Below are 19,873 nucleotides of genomic sequence, written 5' to 3'. Positions count from 1 at the left end.
GGGCTCTCCAGTTCAAGAGAGACAGGGACTTGCTGGAAAGAGTCCAACAGGGAGCCATGAGGGTGATGAGGAACTTGAGCATCTCCCCTTTGGAGGGAGACTGAGAGCCCTGTGGCTGCTTAGTCTGGAGAAGAGAAGGCTGAGAGGATATCTGATCAATGTGTACAAATATCTGAGGGGTGGGTGTCAAGTGGCTGGGGCCAAGCTCTTTATGATGGTCAGCAGCAGTAAGGAGTAACAGCTACAAACTGGAACATAGAAGGTTTCACCTCAACATGAAGAGAAACTTACTTGGCGTGAGAGTACTGGAGCCCTGGCGCAGAGATTGTGGAGTCTTCTTCTCTGGAACTACCCTGGGTGATGCTGCCTTGGCAAAAGGGTTGGACTGGATGATCTCTGGAGGTCCCTTCCAACCACTGAAGTTCTGTGATTCTGTATATTACGAATTTGCTTTGTTATTAAATCATGGTGTATGTGTGTTATTAATTTGTTTTGGTTGTTAACTCTTGGTGCATGCCTGCCAAATTCTTCTATTGCATGTAACTGTTCTCCAAGCTCTTAAGATTTCTTTTTCTTTCCTTTTAATAGCTTATTTCCTCACATTGTCCTCTGAAATGCAATCATCTGCTGCAACTTTAAGGACCAATGTTTTTCTTCCAGCTGCTGAAGACCATGTCTGCCAGGTATTTTGATGTATTGTCCTTCTACTTCTTTGTATGTCTCAGGTCTTCTGTGGAATAATGAGAACTATTTTGTTTGTCCTAGATTACATTTCATTATTGGATCAGTCAAATGAGTGGAACGTTGATGGTGGGGGTTAAAAAGCACTCTGAAAATGCTCTTACAAACCTCTGGCAAGATTCAGGAGAGCTGCAAAATGAGTGGAAAGCAAAGACCATCACAATCAATAGCACTGAAAAGTATGAGGTTGGTGAATTGAGGTGGTTGTAAATTGCTCCTGTTGAATGCTTTATGTATTATGTCCTTTTGAGAAGTCAGAAGGGATCACAGATCGTAGGATGTCAGGGGTTGGAATGGACCCAAAGAGATCATTGAGTGCAACCCACCTGCCAGAGCAGGACCGTGCAATCTAGTTCAGGTCACACAGGAACACATCCAGACAGGCCTTGAAAGTCTCAAGAAAAAGAGAATATTTTTTTAAGTGAAAAGTCTTATTGTGAGGTTAAAGAGCAAGAATCATGGAATCACAGAATGGTCTGGGTTAGAAGGGACCTCCGAAGGTCATGCAGTCCAACCTCCCCTGCGCTCAGCAGGGATGACATCCACTAGATTAGTTTGCCCACAGCCCCGTCCAGCCTCACCTTCAATATCTGCAGGGATTGGGGCCTCATCCACCTCCCTGGGCAACCTGTTGCAATGTTCCAGCACCCTCCTGGTGCAGAACTTGTTCCTCACATCCAGTCTCAATTTGCTCTGCTCTAGTTTGCAGCCATTGCCCTCATCTTGTCCCTGCAGGCCTCTGCAAATAGTCTTTCTGCAGCCTTCTTGTAGCCACTTCAGGTACTGGCAGGTTGCTATTAGGTCTCCCCAGAGCCTTCTTTTCTCCAGGCTGAAAACCCCTAGCCCCCTCAGCCTCTCCTCATCAGAGGTGCTCCAACCCCTGATCATCTCCATGGTCTCTCCTGGAACTGCTGTTTGGAAGTTCATAGTTTGCATTGATGAACACTACTTGTTCTTATCTCCTGGTGATGCAAAAAGTAAAGCCAAACCTTACTCAAACTGTGCTTGTCTGTTAGGACAATCAGCCTTACTATAGCATAAATTATCTACCTGACCAGAGGAGCAGCACTGGGCAGGCCTCACCTGGAGCTCTGTGTGCAGCTCTGGGCCCTCACTGAAAGAGAGATATTGAGAGGCTGAAGTAGGACCAGAAGAGAGCAATGAGACTGAGGAGGGGGCTGGAGGGGAAGGTTGATGGGGAGAGGCTTGAGGGAGCTGGGCGTGTTCAGCCTGGAGAAGAGGAGACTCAGGGGGCACCTTATCACTCTCTACAGCTACCTGAAGGGAAGCTGTAGTCAGGTGGGGTTCAGGCTCTGCTCCCAGGCAGCTTGTGCCAAGAGGAGAGGGCATGGCCTGAAGCTGTGCTGACGGGGGGTGTTAGATTGGATGTCAGGAAGCACTTCCTGATGGAAAGGGGAATTAGACACTGGAATGGGCTGCCCAGGGAGGTGGTGGAGTCACCATCCTTGGAGGTGTTTAAGGAACGCTTGGATGTGGCACCTGGTGCCATGGTCAGGTCCATGTGGTGGTGTTGGACTTGGTGATCTCAGAGGTCTATTCCATCCTTGATGATGCCATGATTGATTCTGTGTTTTGGGATCTTAACATCAGTAAAGTATTCCCTTAGCCTCACTCTAACTGTATCAATAAACTCAAAGTTTAATTTATGTAGCCAATACCTCTCCATACAGTTCTTGAGGAGTGCTCCAGGTGAGAAGCAGCACTTAACTACTCATTGGTGCTTGGAACCTTTCTCTCACAACTGATGCACATGGTTTTATTTCACCCTAAGCTGCTAAAAACCAGTGTGAGTCCTACAGGATATTTTAATGTTTTTACACTTGCATTTACACAAAACATTAGCAGAATAAATGGAACCTGAGGCTATAATAGCATGGATTATGTATAGGAGCTGTCATGCAGGAGGGAAAGTGGGCAGCAGAGATAAAAAAAACCAGAGGCATTTCCTCCTGCAGTAGTTACTGTAAGGAGAGGATTAGAATGCAAAGCTGAAGGCACAAATGCATGCAGTCATTTCCATAACAGAATTGCCTGACTTGTGCTAAAGCATCCAACAAGATTTGTGATTTTAAAGCATTATTTGCCTGCTCAACCCTGACTGAGAATGTGCTCTGTGAAATACAGGTGTCTGTCTTACCACGGGTGTCACAGAATGGTTTAGGTTGGAAGGCACCTCAAAGCTCAGCCAGTCCCAACCACACACTACAGGCAGGCACACCTCCCACTAGAACAGGTCACTCAAGGCCTCATCCAGCCTTGGCTTTGAGCATCTCCAGGGAGGTTGATTTGGTCTTTGATCACATTCTGTGATCCACAGCCCCCCTGGGCAACCTGTGCCAGTGTCTCACCACCCTCACTGCAAAGAACTTCCTAACATCCAGTTTCAATCTCCCCTCTGCCAGTTTAAACCCATTCCTCCACATCCTGTCATTACAAGACCTTGTCAATAGTCCCTCCTCAGCCCTCCTGTAGCCCCCTTCAGATACTGGAAGGCCACTCATTGATCTCCTTGAAGCCTTCACTTCCCCAGCCTGAAGAGCCGCAGTCGATGCCGTTACTTGTCCATACCATTCTTCTACCTGATATACGAACCTGTAGAGCATGCTACAATCTCAGGTCGTACCAGAAAGGTCTTCTACTTAATTTGCTTCATTGGAGAAGTCTTATAAGGAGTGGCTGAGGGAACTGGAATTGTTTAGTCTGGAGGAGGCTGAGGGAGACCTCATTGGTCTTTACAACTCACTGGAAAGAGGTTGGAGCAGGTGGGAGTTGGTCTCTCCTCCCTAGTATCAGGTGAAAGAACAAGAGGAAATGGCCTGAAATTGTGCCAGGGGGGCTTCAAATTTGAAAATAGGAAATAATTTCCTCATTACAAGAGTGGACAGGGATTGGCACAGGCTGCCCAGACTGGTGGTGGAGTCCTCATCCCTGGATCTGTTCAAGAAATGCGTGGCCATGGCGCTTTAGGACATGGTTTAATGGCCATGGTGGTGTTTGATCTGGTGTGGACTGACTCTCTGATTTCGGAGGGCTTTGCCAACCAAAACAATTCTATGATCCTCTGAGCTAATTTAAGGAATGTTGTTGATGTTATTGAATTCTCAGGTGGCTTTGATTGAAGTGAGGTTTTTATTTGGTTTTCCCAAGGGCTATGACTGATCTGTCTGCTTCTAGATCACTGCAGAGAGAATGTGGTGGCCTTTGCATACAGCAATGTGGACTGAAATCTGCCTGTACAATGCTTGCAGCTTGTGCAGAGAAGATTTTTTTTTTTTTAGGAGAAAGATAAATTAGCTGTTGTAACATCAGAGCAGAGGAACAGCTGACTAAATGCTCCTCAAGATTTGTTTTGGCTAAAAGCTTGATGAAAGACTTCTTGCAGTGTTTGTTGCTCTGACATTGCTCCAGGTCTGATTAATTCGAGCAGCAAAGCTTCACATTTCCAGTCTCTGCTGGAATAATAGCCTGGTGAAACACAAAATGCTTTGTGTTTCTTAACTGTTGTGGTTCTTGCCTAGACTTTAATGTATTTTACTGTGGTTTTCAAATCCGTTCTGTTAAATGCTGCTTCAGCCTTGAGTTAGATGCTTGGACGCTGAAGGGACTGGAGCACTGCCTGAGGAGGAAAGGCTGAGAGCCCTGGGGCTGCTTAGCCTGCAAAGGAGAAGGCTGAGAGGGGATCTGAGCAATGTCTATCAATAGCTGAGGGCTGGGGGTCAGGAAGAAAGGGACAGGGACAGCCTCTGCTCACTTGTGCCTTGGCATAGGACAAGAGGCAAGGGATGCAAACTGCAGCACAGGGAGTTCCACCTCAACACAAATCACAGAATTGCAAAAACATTCATGATGGAAAAGCCCCTCAGGATCACTGAGTCCAACCCATATCCCTTGTCTACAAGGTTCACCTAAGCCATATTCCCAAGCACCACATCCAAATAACTTTTAAACACATCTAGGGTTGGTGACTCAACTGCTTCACTGGGCAGCACATTCCAATGCCTGACCACTCTTGCTGGGAAAAAAAGAGTTTCCCTAATATCCCTAAACCTACCCAGTTGCAGCTTGAGGGAGAACTTCTTGAGTGTAAGGGTCCCAGAACACTGCCACAGGCTGCCCAGAGAGGTTGTGGAGTCTACTTCTCTGGAGCCTGTCCAGCCCTGTTCCTACATGACCTGTGCTAGATTCTCTGGTCCTGGTCTGGCAGGGGGCATGGACTGAAAGCTCTCCAGTGATCCCTTCCAACCCCTAACATGCTGTAACCCTGTGACTATATATCTGTACTGACAAGCTACAGATACGTGAAAAAGCCAGAATGGTCACCTTCCATGCATGGTTTGAATTCTGGTCTGTCTATCAGAAATTCCACCAACCAGACTGGTTTCTTTTGGAAATTCCCCCCTCCCCCCCACCTCTTGCCTATGATGCTGGTGAATGCCATTTCTGTCCATCTCTGATTTGCTGCTCATCTCTGCAGGTTATCTTTTGGGGGATGGTGGAGACCCAGAGACAAGATGCAGCTGTTGCCATTGATGACATAATTTTCAGTGAAGGATGTTCTCTGGTGTCTGGTAAGAATACCTGGTTTCACAAGGCAGATCTTTTTACCTTGCCCTTCCCTTGGATGAGAAGAGAGAACACAAAGGAAATCCTTTTTTGGTATTCAAAGGCTTTCTGGATTCCATGGGTGTTTTCATCAGGCTCATTTTTATTCCTCTAAACCATCATCTGCCTTATCACATCTAAACGCAGTTAGAAAGAATGACAATAAATGCCTGAAGAAATCTGCTACTATATAAAGGTAGCTTCCTGCATCCAGGAGAGTACTAAAACCTCACTGAACAAAAAAGATCTACTGATTTTGGCCAAAAAATTGATCTGTTTAGCCAGCTCAGGGAAAAAAAAACTTTGGAGCTGACTTTTGGGAGATTCCCAAGGCTCTTGTGTGTGCTTTTAAATGGCTGAAGATCCTGATCCTCAGCTGTGCAGCGAGGCTCTTTTGTTCCACTCTGTGGAACCCAAGAGCTGTACTGTCAGGCCTGTCAGCTCTGCAGCCACAGCACCTCGGGGTTCTGTAGCAAAACATTCACACTTTCTCTTTTCAACCCAACATGTTATGGTGGGGGAAAGAATACTATCCGTGTTAGCATAAATCGGATGTGTCACATCCTTAGATGAGCACAGCCTTGAGTCAAAGCAATGCATCCAGACAGTTATTGAATATCTCCAGAGAGGGAGACTTCACAACCTCCCTGGGCAACCTGTTCCAGCATTCTGCCACCACAAAAATTCATATCCAGATTCTAGTAAGATATAGATTTGCTTTACCAGTTTCCAGGGCAGGGTATAAATCTCTTTGTACAAGTAGGTTGACTGCTATCTGTAAACAAAGTACTTCTAAAGCAAAGAAAAAATAAAAATTATATTAAATTAAAAGATCAGCTTATACACTGCCTCAAAGGGGCAAAATAGCAAAAACTGAAACAAAACTAAGTGTTACTCAGCAGAATTTACAAATCTAGGTGTCACTTTTACCTTACATGGTAGCTGCTAACGTACAGGGTGGCATTCAGGTTGAGCTGCTTCATTAAGTACCTCAGGTGCCTTCTAATAAGAGCTGGTTTTTATGCTGTGCCTCTCCATTAGAAAAAGCCATCTTCGTTAGGTGACATCTAAATTGCTCACAGCAGCCAAAAAGAGGGTCAAAAGATCTTAATTTTCTCTGTGAAAGAGGAGTTCCACCACTGAATATTTTCCAATAATTAAACCAAAAGGTCACATTAATGGTTGTTTGAATTGGAACTCATTTTTAATCTAGTCTAATGGACAGTCTGGAAAAGAAGACTTCAAATGAAGCCTGCCTTAATTGCATGAAATTGGTAGTTAAAAATTACATTTTAAAATGTACCTTTTGTGATTCTCTATCCCAGTGTAGATGCCCATAAGAAATGACCTGTGCATTTACATTCATCAGTGTGGCTGCTTTTAGAGCCTCCTCAACTCCTGAAAGGATGCTGGAGTCCTGTAGGGGTTGGTCCCTTCTGCCTAGATACAAATGACAGGATGGGAGGAAAGGGCCTTAAGTTGCCCCAGGGGAGGTTTAGGTTGGAGATTAGAAGAAACTTCTTCCCAGAAGGCTTCTCAAGCACTGGCACAGGCTGCCCAGAGAGATGGTTGCATCCTCATCCCTGGAGTTGGTTCAAAGAGGCAGAGATGTGGTGCTGAGGGATGTGGTTTAGCCCCAGCTTTGGTAGGGTTGGAGATTGGTTGGACTGGATGAGCTTAAAGGGCTTTGCCAACCAAACTAAAGCTATAATTCTGTCAGTCAAATTGCTTAAGTATTTGTGCTTTCAGACATTTCTTGACACGAGCTGTGATGGCTAAACACAGAAAGGCAATTTTGTTAAGTTTCAATGTTTCAGTCCTTCTCTCCCTCCACTTTCTCCCAGTATGTTCCTCTTCTGTCTCATCTCCAGTTTTGCCAGACAGTGAAGTTCATGCATTTAAAAAAACTCCAAACCCCTTATTTTCAGGATAGCAATTTATGGTGCTCTGCAGTTTGTAATTTTCCCAGCAGCTGCCCAACAATATTTCAGTTATGGCTCAAAAACACCAAAGGATTTTCCTGTATAATTCCATATGTACTGCAAGGAAAAAGAGAAGGGGAAAAAAAAAACAAAACTGAAAGAAATTAATTTTATCTGTCAAGTAGAGAATATTAAAGTTATAGAATGGGTTGGGTTGGAAGAGACCTTAAAGGTCATGCAGTTCCAACTCCCCTGCCCTGTGCAGGGACACCTCCCACTAGCCCAGGTTGCTCAAGACCTCATCCAACCTGACCTTGAACACCTCCAGGGAGGTTGTGGACCACAGAATCACAGTATGTGATCTTTGACCTTGCCAAGGTCAGCAGAGCCATGCAAGACCATCAGCCAGAATAGAGAAGAGAAAAGGAAGGGCAAAATAGTTTGTGCTGCACAATTTATCCTGCCTTGCAAGCAAATGGAATGATAATCACTATCATTACTTTTTTGCATCCAATCTTATGATTTTTTTTTTCTAGTCAACATCTTTGGAATTTTCCTATTCTATGTTTAGAATTGAAAATTAGGCTAGAGGGTTAGTTCTAAGCCACCACAGGAGGTCCCTTCTGACCCAAACCATTCTCTGGTTCTAAGATCACAGAACTTTAGAGGTTGGAAGGGACCTCCAGAGATCATCCAGTCCAGCCTCCCTGCCAAACAGGATCACCCAGGGTAGTTTGCACAGGAATGCATCCAGGTGGGTTTGGAAAGTCTCCAGAGGAGGAGACTCCACAACCTCTCTGGGCAGCCTGCTCCAGGGCTCCAGCACCCTCACATCAAAGAATTTTCTCCTCATATTGAGATGCAGCCTGGACTTCTACACAGTGGTCAGGAATACGCAAGTAAGCAGGGGCAAGAATGTTGCCAAGCACCTCAGTAAGCACATGTTTGTGATGGGAAGTCATTTCACAAATGACTTCTGAAGAAGCCAAGTGATAATTTTGTATTTTTGTTTCCTAGCACCACAGACTTCCAGCTTTGAGCTTGGTTTGTGCCAGTGGCATTTGGATCAGCCAGCAGAGGCTGTGGCGGGGGTACGACTGCACGCTGTTCATAGGACCTCCTCCTGCTCCTTCCTGAGAGACTGGAGCAATGGCACTGAAGGTAAGAAACTTGAGTTAAAGCACGGTGACTTGCTGTCATGAAGTACATGGTGCTGTTTAGGACAAGGTGGTGGCACAGTCTAGACACAGGAACAAATCTGTGGAAACTAATTGTGTGTGGTTTGTACTTAGATTAGCTTCTGCTGTGGCTGATTAGTAAGGGCACTGCGAACACAAGTGCTGGTAAAACAGGAAACACCTTAATGGAAGCTCCAGCTCCTCTCCTCATCTAATTATCTTTATATCTATTTATTTTTCTCTTTACATACCCTCTCCCTGGAGGTATTCAAGGCCAGGTTGGATAGGACTGGGATGTGTTCCTGTGTGGCCTGCCTAGGTGATTCTTCTTTGGTGGGAGGGGTGGTGTGTGTGTGTGTTAGACTCAATGATCTCTGGAGGTCCTTTCCAACCCCTATAATTTCATGATTCTGTGTCCTTGAGCACCCTGGGCTAGTGGGAAGTGTCCCTGCCCGTGACAGAGAGTTAATCTTTAAAGTCCCTTTCAACTCAAAGCATGCTATGACTCTATGAAACCAGTAACTGATTTAGTCTCTTGTTAATTCCTTGTGTGAGACCTATGCAGCAGTTGGGTGAAATTAAATCCTTCTAAACCTTCAGCCCTTTGTGGGTTTTGTTCAGTTTAGCTTTGACACTTGGCAGGATTACTTGTGAGTACTACTGTATTTGAGCACACAGCTGAGAATTTCACTTGAGACCTTTAATTGGGGGAGGTGTAGAGAAACATTTATTAGACAAAACAGTTTATTGCTCTTAGAAACAATACAATTAATCCAGTTGCAATTTCCAGCAGTGAGAGCAGCACTTGGTTTTGCAGTCACTGTGTGGTGCTTGCCTGTGGGTTTATGGGAGAGGTTACTGAAGGCTTAATGGATGTAAATTCTGTGTTGTAATGGGAAATGGAATCCCTCTGCCAGATAAGTGTCTGGCTTGTCTACTGAGACTGCCTTCAAAGGGGTTAAGTAGCACTAGTTGTAATAGTATAATGTGTGAGATAGCTAGGAAGAATTGACAGTGTGGAGAATTGCTGCTTAACCTTTGAGCCCAGACAAATAGAGTGGGCCTGAAGGCGAGCAGCAGGATGAATGCTTAGGTACTGTTTGCATTTGAGCATCCATTCCAAGGCACCCTAGGAACTGTAAAGTCAAACTTTATTTCAATAGCAGGCAGAAGTGCCTGAGTGTTTACACACTATTAAGACAGGATTTTGCACGTTGACGTTCTTGCTGAGAACACATCTGCGATCCTTTGTCCAGTTTTGGGCTTCCCAGTTCAAGAGAGACAGGGACCTGCTGGACAGAGTCCAACAGAGAGCTGTGAGGATGATGAAGGGACTGGAACATCTCTGCTGTGTAGAAAGGCTGAGAGCCCTGGGACTATTTTAGATGGGAGAAGAGAAGGGGATCTGATCAATGTCTGTAAACACCTGAGGGATAAGTGTCAAGATGAAGGTGCCAGGGTCTTTGTGGTGCCCAGTGGTAGGAGGGAGAATGACGGGTTAGAACCCAGGAGGTTCCACCTCGGTGTGAGGAGAAACTTGTCTGGTGAGAGGGTGCTGGAGGCCTGGAGCAGGCTGCCTCGAGAGGTTGTGGAGTCTCCTTCTCTGGAGACTTTCCAAACCCACCTGGATGTGGTCGTGTGTGAGCTGCCCTGGGTGACCCTGCTTTGGCAGAGGGATTTGACTCAGTCTCTGGAGGTGCCTTCCAAGCCCTAGTGTTCTGTGATTTATGCACAGCAGAGACCACACAGACTAACAAATCACTTCTTTTATTACCTTTAAAAAAGAAAGAGAAGACTCCACACCTTTCAATTTCATGGAATCATTTCAGCATTTCCACCAACTCTACCAAGTCTGGGCCCAAACCATCTCTTTTTTACAAACACCCCCAGGGATGGGGATTCAGCCACCTCCCTGGGGAGCCTGCTCCTGTCAGTCTTTGAGAATCTTCTCAGGGAAGAAGTTTCTTCTAATTTTCAACACAAACCTCCCCTGGTGCTAGTTTTAAGACTCCCATGAAAGGTGTTGTGTGAGTGCCCTACCTTAACACAACAACCTCATCTATTAGTAAAGGCTATGGATGTCCCTTTTATAAAGACATTGCACTAACAAAAAATACACTGGAATTCTACAAGTGGCTTTTGCAGGACCAGGTCACAAACAATATTTGTTGCAACCTCTCTCTTGTATAGATCCTGGATGATTATTGCATTGGTATGTACAGATAGCTTCTTGACAAGACAAGAGGTAATGGGAACAAGTTTGAACGTAGTAAGTTCCATTACAGGTGAGGAGAAACTTTATTTTGAGGCTGGTGCAGCCCTGGAGCAGGCTGCCCAGAGAGTCTCCACCTCTGGACTAATTTAAAACCCACTGGATGCATTCCTGTGCAGCCTGCTCTAGGGGCACCTGCTCTGGATAATCATAGAATGGTTTAGGTTGGAAGGGACCTCAAAGATCCTCTACTTCCAACCCCTGCCATAGGCAGGGACACCTCCCACTAGAACAGGTCACTCAAGGCCTCCTCCAACCTGGCCCTCCCTGGGAGGGAGCATCCACAACCTCCCTGGGCAGTTTGTGCCAGTGTCTCGCCACCCTCACTGCAAAGAACTTCTTCCTAACATCCAGTTTAAATCTCCCTTCTGCCAGTTTAAACCCATTCCTCTTCATCCTGTCATGTCAGGACCTTGTCAATAGTCCCTCTCCAGCCTTTCTGTAGGCCCCCTTCAGATACTGGAAGGCCATTCCAAGGTCTCCTCAAAGCCTTCTCTTCTCCAGTCTAAAAAGCCCCAACTCTCGTAGCCTGTCCTCATAGCAGAGCTGTTCCAGCCTTCTGAGCATCTTTGTGGCCTCCTCTGGACTCACTCCATCAGTCTCATGTCCTTCTTTAGTTGAGGGCTGCACACAGTACTCTAGGTGGGGTCTCAGAAGAGCAAAGGGGCAGAATCCCCTCCCTTGCCTTGCTGGCCATGCTACTCTTGCTGCATCCCAGTGCACGATTGGCTGTCTCCATAGGTCTCTTCCAACCCCCACTGTTAGGGGTGATTTGATGAGCAAGCTGAACATATGAGCACCTGCTGGGAGACATTCCCAGTGCTTCCATGTCATAGAGGAAAACAGAATATATGAGAAGAAATAGCTACCAAGACAACACAGAGAATGCAATTCATCATTAGCAGTGGAAAGTGTTGAGAGGTCTGAGCTGTGATTGTTTAGCTCTCAATCCATTCATTATTTATGTTCATGCAGCTTTGTCAAGGCATAAATGAAGAGGCTGAATATTAACTAAAAGCATACAAACTACAGCTGCAAGAATGCCATGCTTGGGGGCTCAGACTTGCAGTGCAAACAGAGCTTGGCTAGGCTTTAGCTTCTGATTTTGATCAAAGCTTCTGCTCCTATAAATAGAAAAGAAGAAATGAAATTATAAAAACAAAGGTCGAGACAATTGTATTTATCAGGAAAGGATTGCTTATAGGCTTTGAATAATCCTCTTTTCCCAGTAGTCTTATATTGAATAAAATATTTTCTGTCCTTGGTGGACTTTCCCTCCCCCATTTATTGCTTTTTTTTTCTCCGGTGTTGTATTCTAGGCATTTCATAACTTTTCCCCTTGATTTCTCTGGTGTCAAAAGTTCTCACAGAGGTTTTATAGTCCCCTGCAATACTGTTCAGAAAATGCTTTGTTGTTGTTTTCCTTACTGATGTTTCCAGCATACTCCACAGCTCACACAGTTCATTCCTCTTCCATTGGATCAGTTTAGCTTCCTGCACCTGGGGTAACAACTCTTTAATAAGAAACTAAAGAAATCAGTTCCCTGCATAATAAAAATAAAGATTATGAGGTGAAAAAATAAATCAAAGGAAATGTCCTGGCTTTTAAAGCCAACATTTCAGATAACTAATGGGAGCAACCCTTCAAGTTTAAACAGGAAAAAAAAACCCAGCCAAATCATTACACTGTGGGATTCTATTGCTCTATGCTTTTTTACTCCTTTTAGCTTATTTTTGTCTTCATGATTTTATCCATGCATTGTGAGTTCATGAAAATTCACCTTTGAGTAGCAACAATGGCAGTTCAGATTTGATTGCTTCTTGACTCAAAATGTTTGAATGGGATGGCTGCAGGAGATGGATTCAGGCACTGAACAGTTTTGTACTGGGGAAGAAAACTTGCCAGAAAATGAAGGATTCTACTCTGTGTTTTAGGTAGTCTAAAATCAGATTCAAAGTTGTGTGGTATGTGAAATAAAATGTGAGTTAAAGGAGAATAAGCAACATTAGATTTCAGTCAGCAAATGGTTAACGTGGAGCCAAGCAGCAAAATGGAATTACAGAATGGTCTGGGTGGCAAGGGACCTCCAAAGGTCATCCAGTCCAATCTCCTCTGCACTCAGCAAGGGCATCCTCAACTAGATCAGGTTGCCCACAGCCCTGTCCAGCCTCACCTGGAATTATCTGCATGGATGGGGTAACCACTTCCATGTGCGATCTGTTCCATTGTTCCAGCAGCCTCCTCATGCAGAACTTGATCCTCACATCCAGTCTCAATCTGCTCTGCTCTAGTTTGAGGCCATTACCCCTTGTACCATCACTGCAGCCTTTGCAAACAGTCTCTCTGCAGCCTTCTTGTAGACCCTTCAGTTACTGATAGGTCACTATTAGGTCTGTCTGGAGCCTTCTCTTCTCCAGGCTGAGCACCCCCTGTCTCAGCCCACTATTAGGTCTGCCCAGAGCCTTCTCTTCTCCAGGCAGAACACTCCCCATCTCTCTCAGTCCACTATTAGGTCTGCCCAGAGCCTTCTCTTCTCTAGGCTGAACGCTCCCCATCTCTCTCAGCCTTCCTTGTAGCAGAGCTGCTACCAGCAGAGCAAAACTGGAGCATTTTCATTACCTCCTCTGGACCAGCTCTATTGGGTCCATGTCACAGGATCACAGGGTATTAGGGGTTGGAAGGGACCTAAGGAGATCATTGAGCCCACCCGCCTGCCAGAGCAGGACCAGATAATCTAGCTCAGGTCACACAGGAACACATGCAGACAGGGCTAGAAAGGCTCCAGAGAAGGAGACTCCACAACCTCTGTGGGCAGCCTGTGCCAGGGCTCTGGGCCCCTTACACTCAGGAAGTTCCCCTTTGCATCTTTCCCACGTTGAGGGTTCCATTACAGGCTTTTTGAATTTTCACTGTGGCAGGATACAAAAAGGTTCACCAGCTCTAAGGTGACACTGGGCCAACACAACAGGAAGTTGTAAACTTTGCCTGTAGTTGGGCTCCATTGCCATCAGTGTCTTGCCATCCAGCAAGACTCCAAGCTTTTGCTTACAAAATCACTTTTGCTTTGGGGTTGGTTGGTTGTGATTGGGTTTTTTGGTGTTTTTTTGTTTGTTTGTGGTTTTCTTTAGTTTATTTGGTTTGTGTGTGTGTGTTTTGTTTCTTTCCTTATGTGGGGCAACAAAAGGTTTATGGAAAGATGTTATTAAAGACTTCATTTTATCAGGACTGCCATCCCAGCACCTCTTGCCAGAAGCACACATGTCTCTGTGACTTGACTGCTCCACTGGCAGGGATGAAGTCCTTTTTTTGTTGTTGTTTCTGAGAAGTTTGGCATTTCAGAATCAGGAAGTGATGAAAGTTGAAGAGAAGGTGATGTAGAGAGGATCAGAGCACAAAAAGAATGGTACACTCTGCGGGGTTTCGGGCTGAGGGAAATGCAGCCCTTAGAGCTGCAAGGTTTGTAATAAATGAAAGCAAAACACTGCCAATACTGTTACCACTTAGACACCCACTTGATAAATGTTACCTAAGGGTAATTAAAAAGAAAAAGTAATACCTGGAAGGGAGGAAAACAAATAATTATTGTACCATAGTTCATTCTCTCTCCAATTTAACTGATATATGGATTTGATTTCTAAAGGTTACAGGAAAGAGAGGGAAAGTAATGATAATAATTAAAAGAATCAGTAGTTTTAGGACACAAGTTTCTGGGAGCTTCAGTTCTGAAAGTAGGCTTCAACTTCTCTCAGAAGCCTTCACAACACTTGTGTAAAACTTACTCCCTGAGGACCCCTCAGTATCCCCCTGTGCACGCAAGATCATTCTGGTTGTCTCACAGACCTTTTGCCTGCTGTTCTCTTGACTTCTTACCATGGCAAGTCCACATTGTCCTCTTTTTAAGTGTTCAGGAGCTTCAATGGAAAGAGAGGAAAGAATGTGAGTTATGCCAGGCTCAGAAAATAAAGCTGGTGGGTTTTGGAATGGTGTCAAAGAACTGTCATGCTGAAGCAAGTTTCTTTTCTGCACAAGGCAGTTGTCATAGAGGTGAGATGCTTTAGTGGCTGCTGTCAAACTGAATGCTGGGTCAGAGGGAGTCCAGAGGACACCCTGAAGATGCTCAGAGGGCTGGAACAGCTCTTGCAATGAGAGTTGGGGCTCTTTAGCCTGGAGAAGAGAAAGCTTCGAGGATACCTTGGAGCGGCTTTCCAGTATCTGAAAGGGGCTACAGAAAGGCTGGGGGGGAACTATTTACAAGGTCTCATAATGACAGGATGAGGAGTAATGGGTTTAAACTGGATGTTAGGAAGATCTTCTTTGCAGTGAATGTGGTAAGACACTGGAACAGGTTGTCCAGGGAGGTTGTGGTTGCTTGCTCCCTGGAGGTGTTCAAGGCCAGGTTAGACGAGGCCTTGAGTGACCTGTTCTAGTGGGAGATGTCCCTGCCTATGGCAGGGGGTTGGAATTGGAGGATCTTTGAGGTCCCTTCCAACCCTGACTGATTCTATGATTCATACTGAAAAACTGCTTCCTATATGCTTTGGTTATATCGAGGCATGGAATCACAAACCTAATTCCAAGGAGTTGTAGCTATGTATTTGAGTGTCAAATATTGCAAAAGGCAGAGTAAATGGGAAACAAAAGGAAGAGTTTTTTCCCTTGTGAAAATGAACATCGTCCTGGTGAACTGATTCTTTCTTCCTTCAGCTTGGAATAACTCATGCAGCATCTGCCTTTGAGATAAGCTGTCTTTGGAGACATGAACACAGAAATAGTAGTCTTAAGGCCTTTAATCAGTCCTCCCTGATATTTTTTTAATAGCTGCTTTGAAGGCAGCAAAATATTCAGCAACTCAGGAGGGGGGAAATAAAAGGACCTGGTAGATTTGGTGCAAAAGTATTCAGCCTTTTTATTTCCAACAACTAAAAGAGACTGTTGAAAGGTTGGAGAGCTCTTTTAGATCTCTGTAGGAGTGCTTTTATGAGGAGCAGCAGGTCAAGAAGAGCACAAATTGCTTTTCTGCTTCGGAGGGAAAGACAATGTGCTTCCAACATTTTGTTGTAGCAAATCTGGCTGAGAAGACCTTGATCGCGTGGCAGAGATTCAAATGCATCCTGTGGCAGTAAGGCAGGATACTTCTGCCTGCCACTTTCCACCTCTTGAGAAAAGAATGGGAGAGAATCAACAGCTCTGTTACTAAAAAACATCTCTTTTTTTGGGAGGAACTACAATGGAAAGAGGAAGTTTCCAAATATACTTCCATTTAGGTAGGGAGTGAGTGCAAATCACAGAACATTAGAGGTTGGAAGGAACCAACCTCTAATCCAGAGATCATCCACTCCAACTCCCTGCCGGAGCAGGGTCACCTAGGACAGGCCACACAGGATCACATCCAGGTGGGCTTGGAAAATCTCCAGAGAAGGAGACTCCACAGCCTCTCTGGGCAGCCTGCTCCAGGGCTCCAGCACCCTCACACCAAACAGGTGTCTCCTCATGTTGAGCTGGAACCTTCTATGTTCCAGTTTGTAGCTGTTGGTCCTTTCCTTATTGCTGCACACCGCCAAAAAGAGATTAGGCCCAGCCACTTGACACCCACCAAGGAGACAGCAGTGTGAGTGCAGCCCAGACACCAACCATGTCCTGGGCTGCATCAATAGGATTGTGGCCAGCAGGGCAAGGGAGAGGATTCTGCCCCTTGGCTCTGCTCTCATCAGACCTCACTTAGAGTATTGTGTGCAATTCTGGAGCCCTCAACACAAGAAGGACATGGAAATATTGGAATGAGTCCAGAGGGCTGGAACAGCTCTACTATGAGGACACACTATGAGAGTTGAGGCTCTGCAGCCTGAAGAAGAAAAGGCTTTTAGGAGACCTTGGAGTATCCTTCCAGTGTCTGAAGAGGGCCTACAGGAAGGCTGATGAGGAGTAATGGATTTGCACTGGCAGAGGAGAGATTTAAACTGGATGTTAGGAAGAAGTTCTTTGTAGTGAGGGTGGTGAGACACTGGCACAGGTTACCCAGGGAGGTTGTGGATGCTCCCTCCCTAGAGGTGTCCAAGGCCAGGTTGGGTGAGGCCTTGAGCATTCTCTTCTAGTGGGAGGTGTTCCTGCCTCTGGCAGAGGGTTAAAACCAGATGATCTTTGAGGTCCCTTCTAGCTTAAACCGTTCTATATGTACACATTGATCAGATCTTCTCTCAGTCTTCTCTTCTCCATGCTAAACAGCCCCAGGGGTCTCAGTCCCTCTTCACAGGGAAGATGCTCAAGCCCCCAGTCATCCTCGTGGCTCTCTGCTGGACTCTTTCCAGTAAGGAGGCTGAGGTGAATGTGGGACTGTTTACAGCTTTTAACATGCAAAGGAATAACTTCAAGATCCTGTCAACTTGATGTAATTATCGTGAGCCAAACAGAAGACAGGTTTTTATCTTTTTAATAAGACACTCAAGTCACATCACCAACAGGAGAAGGAGGTTCCATTGTTGATGGGGGGGTTGTGTGGTTTCATTACAGCAATGTAGTTGAAAAAAAAAAATCTGTTTTTGTGAAAAAGTGCTCTTTAAAGATTGCTTTTGTTTTGCTTTCAGGGCACTTTCCATGGTTAGAAGCTACTGGCACCGCACTGCATGGCAGTGCTTGCTTTGACAGCTCCATGTGTCATCGCTGTGGTGAGACTGAGACTTGCCAGCTGCAGTTTCGTTCCTCCATGGCAGGCAGCAGTGTTCTCCAGGTGCTACTGGTGACAAAGCAGGTGAGGAGAAACATGAATTCATCTGCAGTGGGCAGAGGTACAGCAGCCTAGAGATTAACAGCCAAATGTATGGAATATCCCCACAAGTACAGACCTGCCCCCTTAGTGTGTGCAAAACAGTAACCTGCTATCGTGCCACTGACCTATGCAACTGTACTGGTTCGGGTTGGAAAGGACCTTAAAGATCATTCGGTTCAACCCCCCCTGCTGTGACCAGGAACACCTCCCACTAGCTTAAGGCCTCATCCGACTTGGCTTTGAACACTCTCAGAGAGAGGGCATCTGCAACCTGTTCCAGTGTCTCACCACTCTCACTAAAGAATTTCTTCCTAATCTCCAATCTAAGTCTGCCCTCCTCAAGCTTCAGTCTATTCCTCTTCATCCTATCCATACCCACCTCGTACTGGAGGCCCCAGAACTGGACAAGTACTCCAGGTAGGGTCTCAAGAGCAGAGTAGAGGAAGAGAATCACATCCATCATCCTGCTGGTCACACTGCTTTTGTTGCATCCCAGGACACAGCTGCCTTCTGGGCTGCCAGGGATGTGGTTTAGCCCCAGACTTGGTAGGGTTAGAGAATGGTTGGACTTGGTGATCTTGTGTTGGGGACTCTAGAGCTGGATGCAGGACTCCAAGTGGAGTCTCACTAGAGCAGAACGAATGTGCGTAATTGCTCAGCCTGCAGCCCACACGGCTTTTGGTGCAGCCCAGGACATGGTTGGTTTCTGGGCTGTGAGCCCACTTTGCTGGCTCATGTTCAACTTCTGACCCAGCACCCCCAAGTCCTTCTCAGCACTGCTCTCCAGCCATTCTCTGCACAGCCTGGATTTGTGCTTTGGATTGTCCTGACCCTGGTACAGGACCTGGCATTTGTCTTGGCTGGACTTCCTGAAGCTGGCATTAACCCTTCTCTCAAGCTTGTCCAGGTCCCTGAGTATCTTTGGCAGAGAAGAGAGCAGTGAGATTTGGCAATACTATTTAATCAATATATAGTAGACAAATATTATTTAATTAACATTGAACAGTCACATTTTGCCATACTAACTTCCTTGCTAGCACAAAATATTGACAGTAGTTACTGTCTAATAATTTTTAAATGATTCTGTGAAAACCAAAATGAGAGAAGATAACTCTGACTTCGATCCAACCCTTGCCATTCACTGCTCACTCATTGCTCCCACTGTAACAGAGCCCTGGAGAAGGCTGCCCTGAGGTTGTGGAGTCTTCTCTTCCAGAGACTTTCAAAACCCACCTGAATGTGTTCCTCTGTGACTTGCTCTGATATGGCGGTTGGAGTGGGTGTTCTTTTGAGATCCCTTCCACCCCCTAACATAGAATCATAGAATCAACCAGGTTGGAAGAGACCTCCAAGATCATCCAGTCCACATCTTGTGTGATCTGTGTGATTAAGTAGTGGGTTTGTAGAATCACAGAACTGCTTTGGTTGGAAAAGACTCCCAAGATCATCGAGTCAAATCATCAACCCAACAGCGCTGTGGCCACTAAACCGTGTACCAAAGTGTCACGTCCACAAGTTCCCTTCTGGACAACATGTCCACAAGTGTCCCGGTGCACAAGAAGGTCTCTGGGTGAAAGCAATGTGCTCTTGTGGCCAAGAATGCCAGTGGGATCCTGGGGGGCACTAAGACGAGTGTGTCCAGCAGATCAAGGGAGGTTCTCATCCCCCTCTAAATATCTGAGGGCTGGGGGTTAAGAGGGAGGGGCAAACTCTTCTCAGTTGTGCCCTGGGATAGGACAAGGAGCAATGGGTGTGAACTGCAGCACAAGAAGTTGCACCTCAACATGAGGAAGAAGTTCTTGAGTGTAAGGCTGCCCAGAGAGGTTGTGAAGTCTCCTTCTCTGGAGCCTTTCCAGCCCTGTTTGGATGTGTTCCTGTGTGACCTGTGCTATATTCTCTGGTCCTGCTCTGGTGAGGTGGGGGGGGACGGGACTGGAAGCTCTCCAGAGATCTTTTCCAACCGCTAGCATCCTGTAGCTGTGACACCAGCACCTCCCGAGGCATCCCGCTCAAGTGCACGACCACTCCTTTCTTTTCTCTTCTTAATCTTTACACCTTTTATAGCTTACAAAGCAGATGGAAATCAAGCAAGAAAAGGTAATTTGAGCTGTTAATATGTGCAAGCACATTCATATCTTCATGCTCTAAATTTTTTGTAAGCATTCAGCAGCCCTGGGGAAAACCACACAAGTGACTCCTCTGCAGGAGTCAGAGGTGATTCACTCCTCTCTGGGGGAGAAGTAAGGCATTTGTTCCACATTCCTCGCTGAAATGAGAGAAGCAGGGACAAAGTGCTGAGGGCAGTTGCACAGCAGGGGATGTATCTGCAGAGGAATGTCAAAAATCAGAAACACGCTGGATTTTATAAAGGCA

At 45.8% G+C, this 19,873-nt stretch overlaps 1 protein-coding gene across 1 annotated transcript in view; it reads left to right on the top strand.

Annotated features, from left to right (window-relative positions):
* MALRD1 (MAM and LDL receptor class A domain containing 1) overlaps window positions 1-19,873 on the top strand; it is a 209,708-nt gene that overhangs the window by 5,491 nt on the left and 184,344 nt on the right. Inside the window, exons 3-7 of the mRNA XM_064162534.1 lie at window positions 589-683; window positions 766-927; window positions 5,237-5,330; window positions 8,304-8,447; window positions 17,319-17,482. Coding sequence (XP_064018604.1) covers window positions 589-683; window positions 766-927; window positions 5,237-5,330; window positions 8,304-8,447; window positions 17,319-17,482 — 659 coding nt within the window. The remainder of the gene's footprint in view (window positions 1-588; window positions 684-765; window positions 928-5,236; window positions 5,331-8,303; window positions 8,448-17,318; window positions 17,483-19,873) is intronic.

The sequence above is a fragment of the Pogoniulus pusillus genome, chromosome 23 (assembly GCF_015220805.1).
Source record: "Pogoniulus pusillus isolate bPogPus1 chromosome 23, bPogPus1.pri, whole genome shotgun sequence".
NCBI classification, from domain to species: domain Eukaryota; kingdom Metazoa; phylum Chordata; class Aves; order Piciformes; family Lybiidae; genus Pogoniulus; species Pogoniulus pusillus.
Note: the sequence above shows the minus strand (reverse complement) of the source record. Positions and strands in the feature narration are given on the sequence as shown.